General features: G+C 37.9%; 2 protein-coding genes across 4 annotated transcripts; one reads left to right on the top strand and one right to left on the bottom strand.

Moving 5' to 3' along the window:
* Positions 1-1738: 1738 nt before the first annotated feature.
* LOC149832322 (uncharacterized) lies at positions 1739-10097 on the top strand. 3 transcript variants are annotated; one of them, XR_016433099.1, is made up of 6 exons: positions 3368-3497; positions 3648-3799; positions 3881-5916; positions 6040-6065; positions 8188-9063; positions 9765-10097. XR_016433099.1 is itself a non-coding variant. In XM_090012423.1 (5 exons), the coding sequence occupies exons 3-5, from the start codon at positions 3993-3995 to the stop codon at positions 8926-8928; spliced, it is 2691 nt and encodes an 896-aa protein (XP_089868549.1). In that variant the 5' UTR covers positions 1739-1871; positions 3648-3799; positions 3881-3992; the 3' UTR covers positions 8929-9400. The 3 variants fall into 3 exon arrangements, 2 of the variants coding, with proteins under 2 accessions (XP_089868549.1, XP_089868548.1); XM_090012423.1 differs by lacking the exons at positions 3368-3497; positions 9765-10097 and adding an exon at positions 1739-1871 and having other exon boundaries at positions 8188-9400; XM_090012422.1 differs by lacking the exon at positions 9765-10097 and having other exon boundaries at positions 8188-9400.
* On the bottom strand, positions 9842-13434 carry LOC149832321 (uncharacterized). The gene is made up of 6 exons (XM_090013220.1): positions 13332-13434; positions 12037-12206; positions 11541-11630; positions 11274-11428; positions 10139-10330; positions 9842-10058 (listed from the first exon to the last, which is right to left on the bottom strand). The coding sequence occupies exons 1-6, from the start codon at positions 13432-13434 to the stop codon at positions 9842-9844; spliced, it is 927 nt and encodes a 308-aa protein (XP_089869346.1).
* Between the last annotated feature and the right edge of the window lie 11343 nt (positions 13435-24777).

Raw genomic sequence — 24777 nt, 5'->3', positions numbered from 1 at the left:
GAAATATATGTATTATGATACATATATTCGCAGGGTCATACACACTTACGTGCCCCATGGAACTATTCACATGTATAGAGAAGTGGTGCCCTTACCTCTTTCGAAGATTTGAAACTCAAATGCGAGAGTGGTTCAACATATTCACTTGATTCTCATGCCCTCTTGCCTTGTTCTTCACGAAGGTAGCAGGGAAAGAAAAAGAAAAAATGGTTCAAGCACACTAGTGAGACAAAAATGGCTGGAGAGAGAGGAGGAAGATGAAAAGGGGGGGGGGGATAATACTTTCTCTCTGTGTTTTTGTAAAGGTAATCTCTCCATTTAGTAGCCTTCTAACTCTCTCTTTTCAAAAATTCATGAATATGAAAAAGTTCAGCCTACTTTCCATAAATGTGACCCTTCAAAACTTCATTCCTCTTTTGCACCTTCTTAGCTTTTATGAGAAAATTTATTAGGGAAGTTTTTCTTTTCAAATTCCTTAGATTTCCCTGTCCATGCTCTGGCTAGGTTTCTTCTTTGGGATTTTCGGCCAGCCTATTGCCTTTGAAAACCTATGCCTCCATTAAATATCAGATTTATGATGAGTTACAAAAAAAAATGATCATTACCATGTATTTTTGCAAAAATCTTAGCACAAGAGGATTTAAACTTGAGTCCTTCTTCTAAAGAAGCAACAAACCCCATCAGTACACTACATTCTATTTTATTACAAATTACTACATCATTAATATATTTAATTACTTGTAAACGTCAGGCGATTTATCAAAACAGAAATCCACGTTTTCACTATAAAACGTCTGTGTTAGTGTGGTTAGTGGGTTTTGAACTTAGGTTGTCTAACAACCCGGTAATACGCCTCCCCACATCACCTCTTGTTGAACTCATGGTCCACGCTAATTCCCTTATATGCAAATGGATTTCTAGTGGATCTTTGTTTCAGTTTGGAACCACCTAACCATTGGATCTTCCAATTTCTTCATGAGAAATCATGGATCTTGCCAAGTCTTTTACTCCCTCTGGTTCTATTACCAATCAATTCGATTTTAGTTGGGTTTCGGGTTTCACTCCATCTCAATTGCTGCACTATTCGATCTGCAACATTCTAAATATTACAATATTTCTTGTTTTGAAGAACAATTTCTCTTTTTTAAAAAAAAATGCTTGAATTTTCTGGGTTTTACATATTGTCCACTAGGAAAGGTAAGGTTCCCCTTAGCTTCAGCCGTAGAGCCAGGAAGGAGTACTTTCAAACATGGGATGCCCGGACAAATACTCTTGTGAGTTGATAGGTTTCACAAAAAGCTACAGTAAATTACATTTTTCATGTCCTAAACTTTTTTAGAAACCTTCATTAGACGAAATTATTTTCTTCTCAACCACACATTCGAACCTTGCACCAACATGTCCTCAATAAACGTGGGAAGCTTGAGCTTATAAGTGGAACCCTTAGGTATAGAAAGTATTTCGCGTGTTGGCCAAATTGCGGGGTTGTCCCCAAACAGGACGGACGGGGCGGGCGGGCGAAGGAATTAGGGCAGAAGACAGAGGGAGATCAGGTAAAGTAGCTATAGGTAAAAATAAAAATAATAAATTTATAAGAAAGGGTGGAAAGTGGAAAAGGGAAAAGGGTTGAAGACCGTTAGGATAGCGGACAAAAGCTCGCAAAGACCACGTCTTTCTGACGTTTCCTATGTCTCTGTGTGTTGCCTCCGTGTATTTAGAGGCGCCGGCAATCTGTTGCTTGAATTCCAGGCCAGGCTATCTCTGTTTCCCATGTTTTGACTTTCTTTTCCCTCAAGGTATTTTGAATTCCGGTAGCACTGTGAGTGTTTGTTTGGTTTTCAGGGAAGCTCTTCTCTTTTCTCTATGTCGAGGTATTGCTCTCTCTCTCTCTCTCTCTCTCTCTCTCTCTCTCTCTCTCTCTCTCTCTATATATATATATATATATATATATATATATATATAATGAAAACTGGAGCGCTTTTCCTATCAACTTGCCTTTGGACCGGTGGTGTCGGGATATCTTTAACGAAGGGGGATCTCCGGTTCCGCTTTAATCCTACCGGCGGCCTCAGCCCGATAGCAGATTAGGTGATCTGTCAAATCACTTTCCGTCCATTGCTTCATCCACAATGACCTCATGGCCCTTGTGGACGGTGAGGATGCCAAACCACTTTTCTGGCAGATCACTTGATCTACTTCCGAGTTCATTTGACCTAAAAAGCAAAACTCCAGGTCCCCCTTTGCCCGCCAGTGAGTGCACCCAGCCTCGGCCTCGCATGAAGGGATGGATGCGTGCGTACCTGTATGATTCGAATTCGTGACTTCCCGTCCACTTTGGTGGTTTGCGAGTGACCCCTAACAGATGAGTGGATTCCTTTGTAGGTTTCGTCAGATTTTTCTGGATGCCTTTTTTAGCTCTTGGGTTGGTCAGCTTCTATTCCTTTTTATTTTATTTTATTTTCCCTGAAGATTTAGATATCACGAGAGATTTTCTATGGGAGGCCGAGCTTAAGGATACTTTTGGTTGTGTTTTTCCAAGATCTTGACTGAATCTCACACAAATGTCACTTTTTAAATCCCACTTTTTATGAGGTTTGTTTATCTTTGATTGTTTTTTAATACTGTTCAAATGAGATTCCTTTTCTAAATCTCATGGGACACATGAGATGAGATGCAACCAAACATACGCTAAATGTCCAGCTCTTTTAGTTACTTTTCTTTTCTTTGTTGCTTTGACAATGATACGATTGGTTTTGTAAATTGATTACCCTTACTGCTTGTTTGGAATCCAATTCCATCAAAATTCTTTTACCAAAAAAAGGATAAAAGAGAATTTTGAAAGAACTGGATTCAGATTCCACCTAATTTAATCCAAACACACCCTTAATGGCGTGAGTTGGACAAGAAAAATATAGCAGACAGGAATGATAAAAACCAAATTCTCTGAATCTTAAATTCTTAATGTAATCATTATGACATACATTTTTCCTGAAATTTTGATATCGGAGGTGAAGTCTATTCTTCATCTGCGATATCCGTTGCTATTACCTTTCTTTTCTCATTGTCATTACAATTGAGGATCGAAGTATTTATATCCTTGCAGGATGTTTGCTTTTACATGGTCTTGGTATCAAGTATCAACAAATTGGTGAAATATCTTTTGAGATTAGGTCGAGTTACTTGTTGTGCTTAAGATCTAAGCTCGGAAGAATTCGTGTTCTCTGTTGCCTTTGTTTCCTTTTAGCTTCTTTCAGTTGTGGCGTTATCTGCTGTGCACGTCTGATCTTTCTCTTCTCATTTTACTGTTTTTTGTGGGACTTCTTATTCTTGTTTGATGATTGTTTAGTGCTTCCAGGGATGTTTGATTCAGGCCTTCTTTTACTGCTTGTTCCCAGTGTACTATTTAGGGCATGCTTGTGTTCCGTGGACAAAGGCTCCGTGGCAACACATGCCGTGGAAAGAGCATATGTGCCCACAACATTAGCGCAGAAAATGGGGTGGGGCCCTATGCGTTTCTGCGATAACCTCCTGGTTTCTGTAGCACAGAAACATAACCTTAATGCTAAGCTTGAGAATTGTGACTGATCTTTTCATGTTGCAAGATTTCTTGATGTCTTCTTTTGATCAGTTTCTTTGCTCACTTACAGGGAGTGCTGTTAACTGTGCGAGTATTCATAAAGCAGCATCAATTTAGGTGATAAGTAGCTTGGTTTCCAGAGTGCATAAGGTTTTTCCATTTGGTTCTCATTTCTCCTTCATGAACTGTGTCAACTGGGAGATAAGTCGGAAGAAATTCGAGGTACTTTTCTTCGTCTTTTTGGTGAAAACTCTGGTATGCATCTGGAAACCACAATTTGTGAACTCTGTAAACCACGTCCAGGTTTCCTGTTGGTGAAGCACAAAATAGCTCGGGTGCTATGCTGGACTCCTGAAGTCAAGAAATAACCAATTGTTGTCATATGTAAATTAAGGTGCTTAAAGTCCTCTTTTTAATGGCGGGCCGTGCTGCAAAGAATTGTGTATCCAGCAATGTGTTGGTTCACAAGTCTGATAATGCAAATGCTAGAGAACCCATGCATCCTTCACAGTTCGCTTGGCTTGCTCATTGGAGGCGATCAAGCAAAGATCATGCTTCACAGAGTAACTCAAAATTGTCAATTCGTAATGTAAGCGCAAAGCAAGCTTCTGAGGAGAATCTGCCTCAAGGACTAGATCATAGTAAGTTCGGAAGTCTAGAAATAGATTTTAATGGTCCCGAAAAGGACTTACAGAGAAATGGGCAGGAATATGTGGAGGTAATGCCGAGCCTTCTCCAGCCTGGCGAAAGGGTAATTACTGAGTCCAACAGGACTAAGAGCATGGACAAATTATGTGGGCTTGTGACTAGGAGTCCTAAAACCTTGAGTCTTCCCTCACCAACTAAACCAGTGGTAATTAATGAGTTACCAACCTTCAGACAGCCTTGTGATTTTGGTGATCATCCGAAAATATGCACATGGACCATTCAGTCTCCACAGTGTTTCCCTTCTTCATCGCATGCAAACTTTGGACTATTTGCCACTCCGTCTCCTATCTTTTCATTTGATAAAATACTCAAGGATTCTCAAAAGACTACTGATTTGGAAGTTGCTCCTAGAGAATCTTCTTCACCTCATGCAAGGGACACATCTTTTGGTGACACTCCAGCAGGTCATGCTAAGCCATGGCCTTTGGCAGTGAGAGAATGTATTGGGCAAGATGTGGACTTTGTTGCTAAAACATGTAATGGCCGACTTGAAGATCTGTCCGATCAGCCCCATCAGGTGTTGAAACTAAACCATGAAAACAATGGTTTATTTAATTCAAAGTTTGACAGAGATAAGTTTGTTGTATCAACTTCAGATGGTCCGATGCATGGAATACTAGAAACATTTGAATCTAAGGGGTCAAGTTCGCAGCCATGTAGATGTAGCAAAGTCAAAAATAGGCAACGTAACTCTCGAGAGACCTATGAGGAACACATTACTAATACTCATTCAACTTACTGTGAGAATAAGCAATGTCACTTCCACAGCTGTTTCACTTTTCTTGATACTGAAAAGAAAGTGAACATGGTGGAAACAGCGGATGGTGGAAGTAATGATATTGAGAAGAAATTCGCGTGTCCTTTGATTGGCGATTTTCTTTTTTCAACCTTTATGGAAGGTGAAAGTAAGATTGTACAGAGCTTTTCTGGTATGAAATTTTCACAAGGTACCAGCCAATGTACACCTGGGGCTGCCAATTTTGTAGAAATACCAGGCAGAACTGCTTCAACTAAGATGCCTACGTGCTCCATTCGTGATATGGAGACATTAAGGTTTTGTGCAACTATTGATAAGGTAGGGGAACCCTCAAAATTTTCAAAAACTACTCATCGTTTTCTGCTCACAAAGAAGACAGATGTGACCTTTTCAAAGGAAGACCAACTGATCCAAAGGTCATCGGTTGATGTAGAGAGCGACCGGAATGCTTTCCTTGGAATGGTCGGTTTGTCTCCATCTCATCACCGTGATAAGAAAGACACAAGGACCATGTCTTCAATAAAAGTTCCTAAGATCAATCTGCTGAATGAAGACATGCACGGTTCTTGTTACAATTTAAATGGCATTGCAGAAGAGCGATCAGATTTTAAACAAGACAAAGTTTCTTCTCCGAAGTCTAGTGCTAGTAATGAGATTCGTGTTGACACTGGTAGTTCTGAAGCTTCCGTTGAACGACGCCCTGCACTACTGATCTCAGAGAAAAATGTTGTGTGCAGAAAAAGGGCTGATGGTACTGAAGAGATGGGAGGTCTAGTTCATTCCAAAACTAGCTCCAGTAATGTGCAGAGTGAATCATCTGCCGATTCAGAACAACTGGCTTTAAACATTGTGCTGTCCAGGAACTCTGATAAAGGTATGTCCTAGACTCCTAGTACTCTTACAGTTTTGTTTTACAAACTTTGATGTTTGGCGAAGTATCTAATGCTTATTCTCCATAAGGAAGCTTTGTAATAAGTTCATGCCTTACGTTTTGCAGGTCCAACCTCCAATACAATCCATAAGGTATGATTGAGACCCTGCGGAATTATTTGTGCTATAATGTGGAAAGATTTATGCTGTAAAACAGTTGGACTGATGATTGAATTGCAGTGTCATGCATAACAACAACAAGAAAAAGAAGCAGTGTCATAAATATGGTGTATCATTAGTACCGCTAGCCCATGTGATACAATATACCCCTCCCTTTCCCCCAAAAAAATCAGAAAACACAGTGTATTAGACCGTATCGTATGACACAGCTATTTTTCACATTTTTGTTGAAAATTTTCAAGTAATTTATTTTGGATCCTTTTCACTTTTAGTGATAGTTTTTTACATAAATAAGGCTTTAGTAGAGTCCTTTTCACTTATTTCATAAGCTAGGAGAACAAAAAAATAGAAATTTCTTTTTAAATTGTAAAGAAGAGAAGTATTTATTATGGAAGAGCACACATTATTCAACTTATTGTAATTAGGGAAAATAATTAATGAAAGACATTATACTTATGAAATGACATTATTATTTTGTTACTTTTTACTGTTTAATGTCAGACTCTTGTTACATGTAATGGATACATTGCTATAACGTCATATTTATTTATAGTGTTCATATTCGATAACTATCGCATATTTATTCACACCCTCCCAGGGTGCCCAAGTGGCAGTGGGCTTGGGAAGAAGGTGTTGACCCCTTCGTCCTAGGTTCGATTCCCATCGGGTGTGTGGGTGTGCCTTTAACTAGTGGGCTCTATAAGGGCTTGGGTGTCGGTGACCCCACCCAAGGTTTACCTTGTAGGGGGCGGTCCCATTATGTAACCCGATTCTCGGTGAGGATTTCTCGTCATAAAAAAATTTGTTACATATTTATTCTTGCTCAATTTATTTCCTAATTAAGTTTACTTAATATTGTAGTTTGCTTAGTGTGTTTATTCTCTTTGTGGTCTTTTTTTATTATTTTTTATACATTTTTTAAATTTTATTTGATTTTTGAATTATATGATTGTTGTTATAGTTTGTTTAACTTTTTTCTTTTTTTGTTATCTAATGCGATTCTTAATAATAAACCTTTTGTTTTGCTAGTTGTTAGTTTGTTACAATATCGTTTTGCTTGTTATAGTAGTACGTATATTTGATTTAAATTGTATCTAAGATACTTGTTCATAATGCTTGAATTTGATTCTTTTTCCTATTTTATTTTATGATTTTTCTAAATTGTTATGTTTTTTTATTTTTTTTGTGACTTTTAAGATGTTTTTTTCTGTATCTTACGATACGATATGTACAATAATTACAACATTGACAACAACAACAAAAACATCATCTACAAGTTGATGCTGATGGTGGTTTTGAAGAAGCCTTTGAACCTTCAAACATGGCATTTTGTTTTTTTATTTGGTTAATGTCCCGCAACCATCTATGATCATGTTAGGATTTCTGCATATATAATTTTTGCATAGTCAAATTTAGCAATAATTTGATTATATTATATAACTAGCATGGGTTTTAATTCAAAATAAGCTGGTAACATTATCGTGGTTTCAAATCTAGCTTCCTGTTTCCCATCATGCTGCCAAACTTGTGAAAACCCTTATGAACTTTGCAAAAAGAGAGAGAGATTCTTTATGTGGAAGATGGAACCATGTTGCTGTCAAGAAATTTTTGTTTGATAGATCTTGTAAACCTATTCCTTTATGTTCTTCCTCAAATCAAATTGTCAGATCAGCAACTATAACATCTTTTCTGGTGTTGGCATGTGTTTGCAACTTTGCATTGATAATGAAATTTACAGGCATACCATATCTTTGTTCGATAGCCAAACAACAAATTGAAGTCTTCTTTCTGTCCCTCTAATGCTGCAATTTTTATTTTCAAATGCCTCATTTCTGTAAAATCCTATTCATTGTGCAGGTGGTAATTATCCAACAACTGTTGTTAAAAGTTGAATATTCAATTGAACTCTAATGTTAAGCAGTACTTGTGAATAGGAATTGGGATGAGCCATCGGATTCCTCAAAATGGAATCGCTTCTTGTCTACTGAGAAATCGCCTAGTTGAATTGTTTGTAGTGGTCCTGCTAAGATAATTAATAAGATTTAACCACATGATTGGTTGATGATACTACTGATCATCTCTACTGAACCAACAGGACTGTCTGAAAGCCGAGATTTCATGTGAACCTTCGGAAAGGATGACTCTATCAGGCAAAGAAACAGGAAGTGGAATTATGGAGACCAAGATTCCTAGCAGAAATGACTTTTTGCCCTCGTGTTCAGGTGATGATGGATCTGAAAACAAGAAAGAAATATGTGCATCAAGAACAAACAGTTTGGATGCAGAAGACCACCCTGGTACTTCACAGTCAGATTTCAGCCATCCGGGATCAGACCCAATCAGCAGACCGGTTAAACGTCTTAAGCATAGCCATTTAGAGGCTTTTGGCACCAAGAGATCAATCGTTGGAGATATTTCTTGTGAAGATAAAAGGATTAAACTTCTCAGCAAGGTGCTGAACTACAGTAGATTCAATTCGAACTCTGAACCACTATGGAGTGCGCACATTCAGAAGCAGCAGCGGCAGTTGGTTGAGATGGTGACCTTGCCAAGATGGAGTAAATCAGCTGCTGAGCAAATCAAGGAAAGTAAGGATATCTCGTCTAATCCTTGGATCCAGAGGTGGCGATCTCCCAAAGCCCGAGGCATGCAAACTGTCTCTGCAGAGGTTACCTGTGAGCCAGATTGCTCAAAGGTGTCCATAATTGAAATGCAAGGTAAAAAGTTCCCTAGCCTTGGGGCGATGGCCTTAATGGGGAAGTCCCTAACCAATTTCAGGCCATGTGAGTTCAGGAGCCGAGGCTCTTTAGTTGTGTGGAAGACCGAGGAACATTGAGAAGAATATCATGTTCAACAGTTAATGCTGAAATTGAGTTGGACTTTAGGGTACTTGCTGAAAGTGACCATTACCTGGGGTTTTGCAGTTTTTCTTAAAAATTGAAATCTTCATATCTTGTGAAAAGCATGAGAGGTAACTTCCCCACCGTTTTAGGTAGAGAAAAATTTCATTTTTATGGGTTTGAAAATGGTAGTTGTTGTATGGGTTTGAAAATGGTACAAAAAGGTTAATCGCCGTTTGGAATAAGATGGAAAGGTTCTATTTTTCATACTTTGTACAGAATATTCCTATGATTCTTCCACCAGATGCGAGCAATTGGTTTTCAGCAGCTTCTTTAATTTTTAACTTGCTGTATCAAAGATACTGCATCTGTACTCCATTTCCGTATTCCGTTGTTTGCTAGTTGTGATGGAAAACGTATCTGCAGGACATGGATTCATCTTGTTAAGTGGAGATTGATGTTCCATATTGCACCATGAGATCCGCTGTATTTTTCTGCTAAATCATGAATCATTTTGCACTTATGCCTTTTGTTAAAGGAACTCTAAAACATTTGAATACGAATTGCTAGACTCGGAAACGTACCAGCTTTGCTAATGCAGATCTAGATGGAACTGGTTTATTAGGAAATTAGAGTCTAGCATGGTCTCTGCAAATGCCAATACATGAAAAACATCACTATGCAGGAGCTGTTTTCATGTCATACATCTTCTTTAGATCCCTTTGCTTGGTGATATTATGCTTTTGAAGGTCAATGAATGCTGTTAGTCTTCAACAATGATTAGTAACAATATTTCCCTTCTCAACATGGCACCCAATGTCGTGCAAAGCAGGTGGGGAGAACTGCATTATTATGTCCCTAAGGGTGATTACACCAGCAACTTTTTCTCTCTCAACCAAAAAGCTACGGTCACTTCTGCATTGCACCAGGCTTTCTATCGCTTGCTTCAGCGTCTGTTTTCTGGTTAGAGACTGCAAAGTTCATCTTTGGCAGACAAGCACCTTTCAGATGCAAGCTTCCAGCAGACAAAAGCGCACCCAGGTCTCTCTCCGTTGGATCTACTGGAGGTGAGCGTGACCAAGTTCTCATGGCATCAAAATGAATGAATTCCTTTATAGCCATTGTCCTGTCACCCACCAAAGAAAAAAAAATGGTATTTGGAAATTTACAAGCCTAAATTGCTTCATGAAATGGCTGTAAACTTACTTTCTTCCACTGAATAGTCTACTCTCATCCAGGAGAAGTGGGATGTCGGTGTTCCTCACACTGCCAATCAGGCTTTTGGATTCACGATCAAGAACAGGAATCCCGCTTATAGGATTTTCCCACAAGCTGTGTAGTGCCTCAGCAATGCTTTGGTCTCCATACACGTGAACAAGAGAATCCCCTTTCTCAAACCTGAAGCCCATTGAATAAAAGAAAGGAAATAGAAATTGAAGCAATGAAATTCTTTTGACATATAATTGGCCTACTGATGTTTATCACTTTTGTTTTCTTTTTCAAAATTACAAGATATAGAAGCGTGTATAACATCAGAAATTTCTTAGGAAATTGACCGGTTTTTATTGAAATAACTCATGAAAGATATCACAATGATACCACCTCCCTATCCCCCCCAAAAAAGAAAAAACAGCTGCATCCAAATCTACATACCTGACTTGAATTTCTTCCGATTTTATTCAGGAGAAGAAAAAACCAAGAGAGGTTCTCAAAATCATTGATTTGAACTTGTTCACGAGGTTCCAATATTGTCTTTTTTTCAGATTTTCTCGACAATTAATGTATGAAGATGTCTTCAGGTTAACTTTTCCTGAACTTCTCTCTTCATCTTCATCAAGTTTCGACCAAGATTTTCCTATGAAAAAATGATGAGTTGATTGACAATTATGGTGTGTGTGAAACTTAATTACACTTTCCTATACATTATCTTGCAAGTTCTCACTAATTATCGTACGTTGATTGGAAGATCATGCTATATCAAGCTATCCCCTTAACTAAGGTTAAACCTTGAGAAACAAAATGAGACCTCATTTGACTTGCCTGAATTCTGAGAGAGATTTATCTGCAATTTGATCGAACCAATGTCCAATGCATTGCAGAAGCAACTGCACCACTGCATTCTAAAACTCAAAAGGATGTATGATCATGTATTAGTCAATGATGTGTGTGTGTGTGCGTGTGCGCACCAGTACGTGTGTGTGTGTGTGTGTGTGTGTGTGTGTGTGTGTGTGTGTGTGTGTGTGTGTGTGTGTGTGTGTGTGTGTGTGTGACAATTTTTTTCTGATAACGAGGAGAAACCACAGCTGTGGTTCCCGTTGTGGGCCAAGAGGTGCACACTGACCGTGGCCCTGTTTCAGGAGCTTGAACTGAAAGAAAGAATTCACCTGTGTAGGGAAGCCTGTAACCCTTGAATCCGATGGATTGATGATAGGCACGGCTTTCAACTGATGCTTTGACAACAGAAGCAGACGTGCAAGACACTGTCATCTGGGTATGCTGGAAGGAATGAACCCCACCTAAATGACTTGGCCAATTCTTTGATCTGTGGTTGCAGTGTGCATTAGATCATTGCAATGTAGCCCACCTTGCAGTATCTTATTGTGCATGCCTTGGCTTGACCAACATCAGGGAGCTCATCCAATGCAGAGAAGAAATGATCGCCTTCCTTTTCAAATTTGTTGGTGGATTTCTCAATTTCCTATCAAACAAAGCTGATCAAGTTCTAAACAGTCCTTAGTATTAAGAGGCTACCAAGTGTCCACATGAAGAAGTACAACAAACCCTACAGAAATAACTGCCCACCTGTGAATTGAGATCAGGTGCAATGTGATTGCACGCTTTTAGCGTGCTGCTGCACCTCATCACCCTCCATCTGCTGTTGGGCCCAACAGCAGATGGTGGGTGAGATCAGGTGCAGCAGCATGCTAAAAGTGTGCAATCACATTGCACCTGATCCTCCCTCCCCACCCGTGGTGTTAACACCGAAACTGTGATGGGGGGTTGAATGCTTACTGTATGTAGAGCAGTTCTATATGTGCCATCACTAATGGGCATATCTTAACTCTTATTGTTGTTACAAGGGTCAAAAAATTGTTCGTTTTTACCTCCATGCACCAGAGAACCAAGCTGGAAAGATCAATCAAGCCGATGTTCCGCTCAGCGACATTTCCGGCATCGGTTGCCCATTCATTCGCAATTGGTGCGGCAAATACATCTTGCTGATGTAGCAAAGCAATGGCATCTCGAATGCAATCGTTCGGTTTCAGTTCTAGCACTGACCAAAGAAGCAAAATCTAGTCATTGCTAATTCTGGCTATGCTGGCAAAGAAGCTGAACGAACTGAACACAAAGTGTTACCAGCGTGGCTAGTCAAACCAAGGTTCGGATGAGCTCGAGCAAAATGTGTTGAGTTTGTGATGTTAGGAAAATTGTGTGGGCCTATGATAAATCATAAGTTTAAGGCCTTTTTATGTGATCTAATTAGGTTGGGCATAAGTACCTGAAGAGATTTCTTATGTCTTTTTGTATATTTTTTTAATTTTATGATGGGCTGAATTGGAAAAAGACTTTCAGTTAAGGTCCTCAAACCTTATATAGTGGCCGTCTCTTTAAGCTCCTCATCAACAACAAGAAAAACCAGTCCCTCTCTCATTAGGTTTAGAGAAAGGCAAGGGAGGTTCTGAAAGATCATATTCATCAAACATCTGTCGAAGCACCAATGAATTCAGGTACACTTTCGTATTAAGATTTGGTTTCTGTTTTTATTTTAACGATTTAGCGCGAACAAGATCATCAGTCATTTTAGTTTTTTAGTGAATTCAATATCCAACAATTGGTATCAGAGCGGTTTGTTCCCGTTGAATCGTTGAAAAATCCGATTTTATTGTATATATTATGTTTTCTCATTGAAGGCACCAATCTGGTATGATCGGTGGCTGGACGCAGGCAGAAGATGGTTGTTCGACCCTCCTCGGGCCATTCGGTTGCGCCCGAATGGGTGGAAGGGTCGTTCGGCCTTTCCCCTTTGCATCACCGGACAGTAAGGTTGGGAGGGATGTACGCCCCCCTCACTTTTTTTTTGGGTTGTTGAAAACTACAAGTGGGAGGGCCAATCGGCCCTCCCCCTTTTTTCTTTTGATTGGACGACGGAAAGGGGGGGGGGGGTCTCCCTTCCGTTCAGCTGGACGAACTGTCCTTATCGCCAAATGAAAAAAGGGTTTCGTCCCTTTTTTTGCTCATCGACAATAGGAAAGGGGCGAAATTACCCATTCAAAAATCCGACACAAGACGATGAGTCACCGTCATTCAAATCTTTCGGACGTCGGCAAAAGCAGGTTCACCATTTTCTTTTAAGATGGTCAGACGAATCGGCCCTCCCCCTAATTATCTCCCTATTTACCGAACGTCAGGAGGGACCTCCTCCTCCAACGGATCGTCGAACGATGAGCGACGGAGGGTCCTCCTCCTTCTAATTGCCAGACAGCGGGAGGGCGAACGTCCATCCAGACCCATTGTTTATGGGTCCAACGGCCATTCAAATTTGTTGCTAGCAATCACCGTTTTCATCCCGAGGTCGGTGGTGATAGTTTTTTGGTTTGGTCCTTCGCCGGTGGCAGACATCATTCGGTTTGGTCATCGACCGGCGAGAACCAACAACCTTATAGAAGTTTGGCCACTGCAGTGATTCGTAGGCCGGCTTCGGCCATCGTCGTGCGATCTGGGTTCGACGGCAACTGGAGGCCTCTTCGTTTTAGACTACTGTCTACCAGGGCCGGTTCAGCTTTCGATTGATCCGACGACCCGAGACAATCCAGCCACATGATGCGCAGGGTTGATTTGGCCTTCAGCCGACCAAGCCAGGGTCAGTTTGGCCAACTGCTTTGGGCCAATTTGGCACCATTCAGTCGACCCGTGTTGGGCCAGGCCGGGTTAGGCCAGGCCGGGTTAGGCCTTATAGGCTGACTTGGTTCGGTCCCCATCAGGTTAAGGGGACCGAATCAGATTGGATGGGTGGGCCAGACTCGTGTTGTTCCAGACTTGGTGTGACCTGCGGGTCAGGTCTGGTCAGACCTGACTCGTCAGCTTAGGCCTGGTGCCAGCTGTGGTGTTAGGGATTGACCCGTGATGGGTCAGGCCCGATTTGACCCTTGTAAGCGTCTCATAATAATAAATATTTTTTTATCAAGATTTTATTAGTAAATTGAGGGGCATTATGTATGCTCTATGGGTTTCTTTGGAGGGTCATCTTCAATTATTTTTTGGCCCTATATAGATTATGATTGTATTTTCTTTTTGTTTATATGCATGTATTGACATATTTGAACCTTAGTATTTCTTTTAGAATTAGGGTCTGATATTCTAAATTGAATTGATTGAAACAATATATTGACAAAGTAACCTCTATTGTGTGGATTAGCTCATTTTGGAATCTTATGATGTTTATGTATTTAAGGTTCATGCGAATAGTGATCAGCTTAAAGGAAGATTACTATTTGGACGAACTCAAATACATATTTGTAGTAATAAATATAGGATAAATGTATGCTTTTCTATGTGAATAATGAGTCGGTCCAAAGAAAGGCTCGCTGTTTGACAAGATTAATTATTCATGTTTGATTATTGTATTAAGAGTACCACTTACAAATTGACATTTTTGTTTAAAGATTAAATGTCAATGTTGTGCTGGGTATCTTGTGATGAGGTTTACGACAATTTAAATATGTTATTTTATGTTAATGCATGTGAAAATGTATGTCAATCGTGAGTTTCTTGATTCAGTTAATACTTCTGCTTCTTCGATATTTATAAATATTAATTCAATTTATGTTTTGAGTGGTTCTAATTTTAAAAAGTAGAAAGAAAACGTTATGATTGTTCTCAAATGTATAGATTTGGATCTTGCACTACGAGAGGATCGACCACCTGCTCTTACGGATAAGAGTTTTACTGAGGATAAAAGAAACTTTGAGCTGTAGGATAGATGTAATCGCATGAGTCTCATGATCATGAAATGTGCAATATCTGAATCCTCCAGAGACACTATGTACGAAGAGGTTAATGTCAAAGGTTTCCTTGAAGAAATAAAAAAATATTTTGCTAAAAATAAAAAAGTTGAGATAAGCACTCTTCTTTTGAGTCTTGTTTTTATGAGGTATAAAGGTAAATGGAACATTAAGGAGTATATTATAAAAATATCTCATCTTGCTTCGAAACTAAATGCACTAAAGTTAGAGTTGTCTGAGGACTTACTTTTGCACTTAGTTTTAATATATTTTCCTGTATAATAGAGTCAATTTAAGGTCAGATATAACTGCTAAAAGGATAAATAAACTATTAATGAGCTCATTTCACATTATGTGCAAGAAGATGATAGAAAAAAGCAAGAGAAGACAGGAATTACTCATTTGGTAGTAGCCTCTAAGGATAAGTTTAAAAAAAAAAGAACTAAGGAAGCTACAGTGGACCCTCAATCGTAGAAGAAACATAAAAGACATCAGGATCCAAAGTTGAGTTATTTCTTTTGCAAAGAGAAAGGTCATATGAAGAAGGATTGTACCAAATATCATGCTTGGCGTGAAAAGAAAGATACACTCCTTACTTTGGTTTGTTCTAAGGTTAATTTAAGTTCTTTGCTCGAAGTCACTTGGTGGATGAATTTTGGTGTTATCACTCACATAAGTTTGTCTATTTAGGGTTGCCTAAGTTGTCGATCACCAATTGATGCTGAAAGATTCATTTATGTAGGTGATGACAAATCAGTTTAAGTTGATGCAATAGGGACATTAAGGTTAATTTTAAAGACTGAAAACTATTTAGATTTGAAAGAAACATTTATTGTGTCATCTTTTATGCAAAATTTGGTTTCTATTTTCACTTTAGACAAATATGGTTATTCTTGTTTATGACCTCGTATAATGAAACCTTGCATATAAGTTATTGTGGTACAAAATAAAAATTAACAAATGAAAAATCTTCTTTATTATGACACAAGCGCTTATGTCATATTTCTAAACAAAGAATTGAAAAGCTTGTATCAAGTGGGATTCTTGATTCTCTTGATTTCACCGATTTTCAGGTTTGTATTGAGTGTATAAAAGAGAAACGAACAAGCATAAAGAAGTTTGGTGCCGAAAAGAGAACATATGTCTTAGAACTAATTCATACAGATATATGTGGGTCATTCTCTACGGCTTCTTGGAATAGTCAATAATATTTTATTACGTTCATATATGAATATTATCGTCATGGGTACTTATATTTAATTCATGAAAAGTCTCAATCCTTGGATGTGTTCAAATCTTTCATGGTTAAAATTGAAAACCAACTTGGCAAAAAAATTAAGGCCATCAGATCTGACTGTAGTGGTGAGTACTATAGTAGATATGATGGATCAGGTGAACAACGTTCAAAGCCCTTTGCTAAATTCCTAGAGAAATGCAGGATCATCCTCCAGTATACCATGCCAGGCACTTCTAGCATGAATGATATTATTGAGAGACGAAACAGGATCCTTAAAGATATGGTAAGGAATATGATTTCTCATTCTACCTTACCAAAGTTTCTCTTGGGAGAGGTATTAAAGAATGCAACTTATGTATTAAAAAGGGTACCATCTAAAGCAGTAACCAAGATTCCATATGAATTACAGATAGACAAAAAAACTAGTATGACGCATTTTCATATCGAGGATGTCCAGTTGAGGTTAGGCCTTATAGGCCATATGAAAAAAAATGGATTCCAGAATGGTTAACTGTTATTTTATTGGGTATTCTAAAAGGTGCAGGGGCTATAAGTTTTATGACTCTGTGAATAAGTCATTTTTTGAAACAGGAAACACTTGTTTCTTCGAGGGTACTGAGTTTGTGGAGAGTGATAAGGTAAAAGACATTGCTTTTGAAGAAGAGTTTCTTTCTCTTTCTACAATTGTAAATGACGATGATCAGATTTCTATTCTCTACATTGTTCCTACAAATCCAGATTAAGGCAATGCTTTAGATCTCTTTATTCAAAAGCAAGATTTTACTCTTTGAGTACAAACTCAACAACCTCAAAAAACACCTCAAGAACAATGAAAATTCACTAAAGAGAGAAAAAGGACAATTTTATATGATTATATTGTCTTTGTACAAAAACATGAGGATGATACTGGCCTAAGGGAAGATGATTCAATCATCTTTCATCAAGACACACAAAGTTCTAACTCTCAAAAGTGGATTGATGCAATGTATGAGGAGATTAAATCTATGATAGACAATGACGTGTAGGATCTTGTCCCATTAGCTGAAGGTGTGAAACCCATTGGTTGCAAATGGATATTTAAAACCAAAAGGGATTCAAAATGTAATATGAAAAGATATAAGACATGTCTCATTGCAAAAGGGTTTACTCAAAGGGAAGACATTGACTATATAGAGACTTTTTCTCCAGTTTCTACGAAAGATTCTTTTAGGATTATGATGGTACTTGTGGCTCATTATGATTTGGAACTGCATCAGATGAATGTAAAGACTGCATTCTTTAATGGTGACATTGATGAGACAATATATATGGTCTAACCAAAATATTTTATCTCAAACGATGCAAAGAAGATGGTTTGCAAATTAAAGAAATCCATCTATAGATTTAAGCAGGTTTTCCGTTAGTGGTATCATAAATTTCATCAGGTTGTCATCTCATTTGGTTTTGAGATGAATGTGGTTGATGAATGCATATATCATAAGTTGATGACATATTGTTTGTCAGCAATGATATAGGCATACTGCACAAAACCAAGAGATTTCTGACAAAAAAATTTGAAATGAAAGATCTTGGTGATACCTCTTTTATATTAGAGATCCAAATATATTAAGACCGTTCTCGGGGTATTCTTGAATTATCGTAAAAGAGCTATATCGAAAGAATTCTGGATAGATTTTGCATGAAGGGTTGCAAACCAGGTGATACTTCTATTACTAAGAAAGACAAGTTTAGTCTAGCTCAGTGCCTCAAACACCAGTCTGAAATTAAGGATATGGAACTAATTCCCTATGCATCTGCTATGGGGCATCTTATATATGCTCAAGTGTGTACGCGTCCAGATATAACGTACATTGTTGGGATGTTAGGCAGATATCTTAGTAACCTAAGTATGAATAATTGAAAAGTAGTCAAACGGGTTATGTAGTATTTACAGAGAACAAAAGGTTACATGCTCACATACAAAAAGTTAGATCAATTAGAGATCATTGGGTATTCTGATTCTAACTTTGCTGGATGCCAACATAGTCGCAGATCCACATCAGGTTATGTTTTTCTATTGATCAGATGAACTATTTCCTGGAGGAGTGCCAAGCCGACACTCATTTCTTATTCCACTATGGCAGCAAAATCCGTAGCTTGTTATGAGGCATCCAATCATGTAATATGGTTACGTAATTTTGTCATAGGACTATAGATTTTGGATAATGTTGAAAGACTGCTAAAAACTTTGCCTGTTATACACTGTCGGTCTCAAGCCCGAATAAAGGAGGAGGGTTGCGGTAGGCCAGTGACAGCCAATATAAAAACTTAGTCATACCCTATGAATATGAACCAATATGAGAATTTTGTTGGGGCGTTCTCTACTGAGCGACGCGTTGTACTCTATAGGTTGGAAGGCAGTGATAAATAGGCAAGGGTTGCTAGGCCGTCGCTCAGAAGCGATGCGTCACACCGGTGCCCGAGTGTGGTGTCAAATATGCAAGAGTTCCCTCACTTTGTTGGATGGATGGGGGTAAAGAAGTTAGTCAAAGACCATAAAATTAGGTTAGCCACTTGGAACATAGGGTCTTTAACTGGTAAGTTGGTATAGTTAGTAGATGTTATGTGTAGGAAAAAGATTGATATTTTATGTCTACAAGAGACCAAATGGGTAGGTGAGAAGGAAAAAGTGATAGAACCTTGGGGATATAAGATTTGGTATACAAAAATAAATAGAAATAGGAATGGAGTATGGATTGTTATGAGTCGTGAGTTTATAGATAATGTAGTAGAGGTCTGTAGGAAGGGTGATATGATTTTACTTATTAAATTAGTATTAGGTACATATATTATTAATATTATTAGTGTTTATGCACCTCAAGTAGGTTTAAATGATTCCATTAAGCGCCAATTTTAGGAAGATTTAGATGAAGTAGTACAAGGGATATCTTATGGAGAAAAGCTTTTCATTGGCAGTGACCTTAATGGACATGTAGGCATTAGTAGGGATGAATTTGAGAGTATCCATGGAGGCTATGGTATAGGAGAAAGAAACGAAAGTGGAGAACGAATTTTAGATTTTGATTTGTCCTATGATATGATCTTAGCAAAGACTTGGTTTAGGAAGAGGGAGTCTCACCTAGTAACATTTAAAAGTGGGGTTAATACGAGTCAGATAGATTTTTTTCCTACTTAGAAAGAGAGATAGGGGTTGTTGCATAGATTGTAAGGTTATACCGGGAGAAAGTGTAGCTACACAACATAGAGTCTTAATTTTAGATCTTAGAATTAGACAATGCCGCAAAAGGGATGGACATAGGATAGATCCTAGAATTAAGTGGTGGGCACTGAAATGAGCTAACCAAAGAATGTTTATAGAGCAGTTAGTTAAGGAAGCTGATTGGTGTCTCGAGGAGGATTCAAAATCAATGTGGAATAAGATAGTGGGTGGCATGAGAAAGGTGGCTAAGGAGGTATTGGGTAAGTCTAAAGGCGGTGCACCGCTAGGTAAGGATACATCATGGTAGAACGAGGATGTCACATTAGCTATTAAGGTTAAAAGAGAGTGTTATAGAAATCTATGTAAGAGTCGTGATAATGGGAATTTGGAGAAGTATATGATAGCAAAGAAGGAAGCTAAAAAAGTAGTCTGAAACACGAGGGATAAGGTATATATGGAGGTTTATGACAAGTTGGATACCAAAGAGGGCGAGAATGATATTTATAGGCTTGCAAAGATGAGAGATAGGAAATCAAGGGATCTGGGTATGGTTAGATGTATCAAAGATGAAACATAAAGGGTTTTAGTCAAAGATGAGGAAATTAAGAAGAGATGGAAAAATTATTTTGATAAGTTGTTTAATGAAAGTCATGCTCAGGATCTTAGAGACTTGTCCATTCATTTTCATGAGATGAATCGTGACTTCATGCACAAGTTTCAAAAGAAAGAAATTGCAGAGGCTTTGAAGAAAATGAAATCAAGAAGGGGAATTGGCCCAGATGGTATACCTATCGAGGCTTGGAAATGCTTAGGAGAGAAAGGTTTAGAATGGTTGACAAATCTTTTTAACAAAATTTGGCAGACAAATAAGATGCCTAATGAGTGGAGGAAGAGTACTTTGGTGCCTCTATATAAAAATAAGGGTGATATACAAGATTACACAAACTATCGTGGTATAAAACTCATAAGTCATACTATGAAACTTTGGGAGAGGGTGATTGAGTCTAGGTTGAGGAAGGTTATCATGATATTAGAGAATCAATTTGGTTTTATGCCTGAAAGATCAACTATGGAAGCTATACATCTTCTTAGACAACTTATTGAGAGAAATAGAGAGAGGAACAAAGATTTGCATATGTTTTTTATTGATTTGAAGAAGGCATACGATAGAGTACCTAGGGACATTCTCTGGTGGACAATGATGAAGAAAGATGTTTCTCTTAAGTACATTAGTATAATTAAGGATATGTATGAAGGAGTAGTAACCAATGTCCGCACTTGTGGAGGGGTGACAACTAATTTTCCAATAACGGTTGGGTTACATCAAGGATCTGCTTTAAGCCCTTTCCTATTTGCTATAGTGATGGATAAGCTTACGAGATCAATTCAAAAAAATGTGTTGTGGTGTATGTTGTTTGCTGATGATATTGTTTTGATTGATGAGTCTAGAGCTGGGGCTAATGCTAAGTTAGAATTATGGAGATAGATATTGGAAGCAAGAGGTTTTAAGTTGAGTAAGAGTAAGACAAAATATATGGAATGTCGGTTTAGTAAGCAACAAAGTAGTGATGGGAGTGTAGTGAAGCTTGGTGAGCAATAAATACCGGTGGATGATTGTTTCAAATATTTGGGATCTATCATTCAAAAGTATAGAGAAATTGATGGAGATATAAATCATAGGATAAAGGTTGGGTAGATGAAATGGAAAAGTGCAACTGGAGTGTTGTGCGATCGTAGAATGCCATTGCGGTTGAAGGAAAAGTTTTATAGGACGACTATTAGGCCCACTTTACTATATGGTACGGAATGTTGGGCTGCCAAGAGACATCATATTCAAAAAATGAGTGTAGATGAGATGCGTATGCTTAGATGGATGTGTGAAAATACAATAAAAGCTAAGATTCAGAACGAGGAGATATATAAGAAGGTAGGCGTTGCACCCATTGAAAATAAGATGAGAGAGAATTGTTTACGATGGTTTGGACATATTCGGCGAAGGCCTAATGATGCTTCAGTTAGAAGGATGGAGAAATGGGAAAATATATTAGTTAAAGAGGTCAGGGTAGGCTTAGGAAGACTTGGATGGAGATGATAGGAAAGGATATGAATGCTTTGAACCTCACCGAGGACATGGCATTGGATAAAAATGATTAGAGGAGAAGGATTCATGTGGAAGACCCAGAATGATTTTCTTTGTTGGTTCATATCGCCGACCCCAATTGTTTTGGGATGAAGGCGTAGTTGTTATTGTTGTTGTTGAAAGACTGCTAAAGTTATTTTGTGATAATAATTCAGCAGTGCTATATTCTAATAAAAACAGGAGCTTGTCGAAATTAAAGCATATTGACATTAAGTTCCTTGTTATAGAAAGAGTGCAGAATGGTCAGATATTGATAGAACATATTGACATAAACTTTATGATTGCGGATCTGCTTACTAAAGGTTTGACACCCAAGGTCTTTCACGAGCATAATGCTCGAATGGGTGTTTTATCATTTTATGATATACTGGTTTAATGAGAGTTTGTATTTGAACGTTCTATGATATAATAAAGTTCTTTTTAGCACTTCAGTATAAAGGTAAAGTTTTGGTTTCATTCTGTAGTCATACATTTTGATCTCACTAAAGTTTAAGGAATGACCAATTGGAAATAGGCATGTTTGGATCACATTACATGTAATTTTCATGCATCATATCAATACTTGATCCATGTCATTTGGTTATGTCAATATACGTGATAATTGTTGGGTTCAATTACGTTATTTGTGATGAAGACCGTTTTGGTTTTATGTTGGCATGATAGACCGGATTGATAGAGATATCAATTGATAAGACAATATTTTTTTAGCTCATAAGGTTATAATGTGTGATTATAAGGTGACATATGTAGCTTAAGTGGGAGATTTATTAAGAAAATCGTGTGGGCCTACATATGATAAATCACATGTTATAAGTTGTCTTAGGTTTAAGCCCTCTTTATGTGATCTAATTCGGTTGGGTCATAGATATCTCATATGATATGATCTTCTTATGTGAAGAGTCTTCTTATGCCCTTTTGTATCATTTTCTGATTCTATGATGGGCTGAATTGAAAAGATACTCTTAGTTGGTTATAGTTAGGTTATGGTCCCCAAACCTTATATAGTGGTTCTCTCTTTAGGCTTCCCATCAACAATAAGAGAAATCAGTCCCTCTCTTATTAGGTTTAGAGAAAGGCAAGTGCCACATATATAGGTTCAAGATGATCATACCCGTCAAAGATCTATCAGAGCACCAATGAATTCAGGTACGCTTTCGCATTAAGATTTGGTCTCTGTTTTTATTTCAACGATTTAGTGCAAACAAGATCATCGATCCTTTTAGTTTTTTGATGGATTCAATATCAAACATGTGATGGCTTCGAAAGACTAATATATTATTCCAAAGTTGGAGCACTTTAGATAAACTAACCATCTCATTGTGTCTCATCCCTACTCCCTTTTCCCATGAATGATCGGTGCGACAGTTAGGCATCCTTAAGTGTAATCAGATTTGAACACTAGATACCAACGGGGCTCCGCTTATTTGGTAGGAGCAGCTAGTGCATGTCTGGTATGGTTGTATAACTAGTAGGGTCTTCTGCCTAACCCTAGCTTGCCTTAAAAAAAAGTTTTTTTTGAAAGCTCAAGTTGACTAGTTTACTTAAAAAACACACTGTTTAAAGCATAAAGCAACAGCCTAAACTCTAAACCTATTGCTTGCAAGGTAGCTTGAACACTTGGATTATTTATTTAAAGATTTTTTTTAAATACCCCCCAAACCTTCCAGCTTAATTTATGTGCACACCAAACGCTTAAGAGTTTGCAAATGCCCACCAAAGCTTTTACCTGTTAATCAAATGACCCTCAATTTAACTACTTTTAATTCATTCAGTTATAAATTTTTTTAAAATGATCATGCTACCCATATGTCTTGCCACATGAAAATGCCTAGTTTTTAGGAAACTTATTTTTTTTCACTTATCAAATGTGAGTCATGACTTCTCTCCCCCCATAAAAAGCCGACGCTCCCTCTCTCTCTCTCTCTCAATCTTTGGTTTCTTTGCTCTTCTTTTTCTTATCTATGTTCTCATGATGTAGGTTTTTTTTTTAAATCTTATTCCTGCTCTGCCTCTAGGGCTTCTTTATTCATCATCTCTTCTTATCCCTGCTCTCCTGCTGCTGGTGTCATATTTTCATAATGTTGAATTCCTTTCACATGGCTTTGATTCTCACATTTGATCTAGTGTGAAGCAAACAAAGGCTTGGTTGCTCTTCTGTGTTGTATTCTTTGACGAATTTTCTTGCATCAGAAATAGCATTAGTTTTCAATTAATCCTTTTAGTTTGTCAATTTTTTTTTGCTGAGACGTAAGAAGTGGGTATTTGCTTTTTTTCTGTGAAATGTAGCTGATATGCAATAATGATTGAAGTTTTGGGTATTAAAAAAAAATAAGTGTTCATGGTAGCCAGTCTCCCGGTTGTAGATACAAAACTTCAAATAGTGCCTTACAGTAAGCAAACTTATTTAATTTGCTTGTTAACTGTTGAACTAGAAATATTCATGTCTTGGAACTTCAGATTTTCCTTTCACTGGTCGAATATATGCCCTCATTTGCTGAAAATGTTCTTGGATTACCTGGTTTCTGCGCTCGTCTTTGCAACTTTTGTTTAAAATTCTTCAATTAATTTTGATTAAATCAATCTGAGCCAACTTGTGGCACTAAACTTTGCAAGCTATCTCTAATTTATATCTTGAATCGTGTCCGCCAATTGTGAATACTCTAGTTACCAACTTACCTGTTGAAACTAAATTTTGTTTTGACTTGTGAAATTACTGACCTGATTTTTTTGTTGATTGGCTTATTGCATTTTAAGTTTTATATAAACTTTTTTTTTCTGGGGAGGTTAAGGGTTCAAGTATCATTGTAGTAAATAATTTTATTTTCTCAGTTAGGGTAAAATTGTAACTTCAAAACATGAGTTAGGTTAACCCAATAACATTATTTTATAAAATGAGGTTATTTGATTAAAACAATAAGAAAACTTTGATGGGCATTTGCAAACTCTGAAAGGATGTGTGCATAAATTAGGCCGAGGGCCTCTAAGGATCATCAGGATGGTTTTTTAGAGAGAGAGAGAGAGAGAGAGCTGCTGCCACGTGGTGTTTTGGGACTCTAGGAAACACTTGGCAAAACTAAGGGTGTTTGGATCCGGAGTATGTGGTCTTGACTCTGCATTCCCTTGTTGGGGAGGAACTCTTATTGGAACATTCAGACCTTCAATAGGTCTGTCAACGGGTTTGGGTACCCGATCATTAGGATGTACCTGAACCCACCAAAACAACAAATTATCAGGTTCAGATTTTTCTGGGTTGCGAAAATAAATTCT

The sequence above is a fragment of the Nuphar pumila genome, chromosome 7 (assembly GCF_984573655.1).
Source record: "Nuphar pumila chromosome 7, dmNupPumi1.hap1.1, whole genome shotgun sequence".
In the NCBI taxonomy this organism is placed as follows: domain Eukaryota; kingdom Viridiplantae; phylum Streptophyta; class Magnoliopsida; order Nymphaeales; family Nymphaeaceae; genus Nuphar; species Nuphar pumila.
This window is presented reverse-complemented; position numbering and strand designations above follow the sequence as displayed.

Coding starts and splice junctions, on each gene's coding strand:
- LOC149832322 (XM_090012423.1), top strand. CDS start 3,993: ATGGCGGGCCGTGCTGCAAAGAATTGTGTATCCAGCAATGTGTTGGTT. Junction 5,917..6,039: donor GTCCAGGAACTCTGATAAAG/GTATGTCCTAGA, acceptor TACGTTTTGCAG/GTCCAACCTCCAATACAATC. Junction 6,066..8,187: donor CCTCCAATACAATCCATAAG/GTATGATTGAGA, acceptor CTGAACCAACAG/GACTGTCTGAAAGCCGAGAT.
- LOC149832321 (XM_090013220.1), bottom strand. CDS start 13,434: ATGGACGTTCGCCCTCCCGCTGTCTGGCAATTAGAAGGAGGAGGACCC. Junction 12,207..13,331: donor GAGGTCCCTCCTGACGTTCG/GTAAATAGGGAG, acceptor TTCTTTGGTCAG/TGCTAGAACTGAAACCGAAC. Junction 11,631..12,036: donor TGGTTCTCTGGTGCATGGAG/GTAAAAACGAAC, acceptor TTTGTTTGATAG/GAAATTGAGAAATCCACCAA.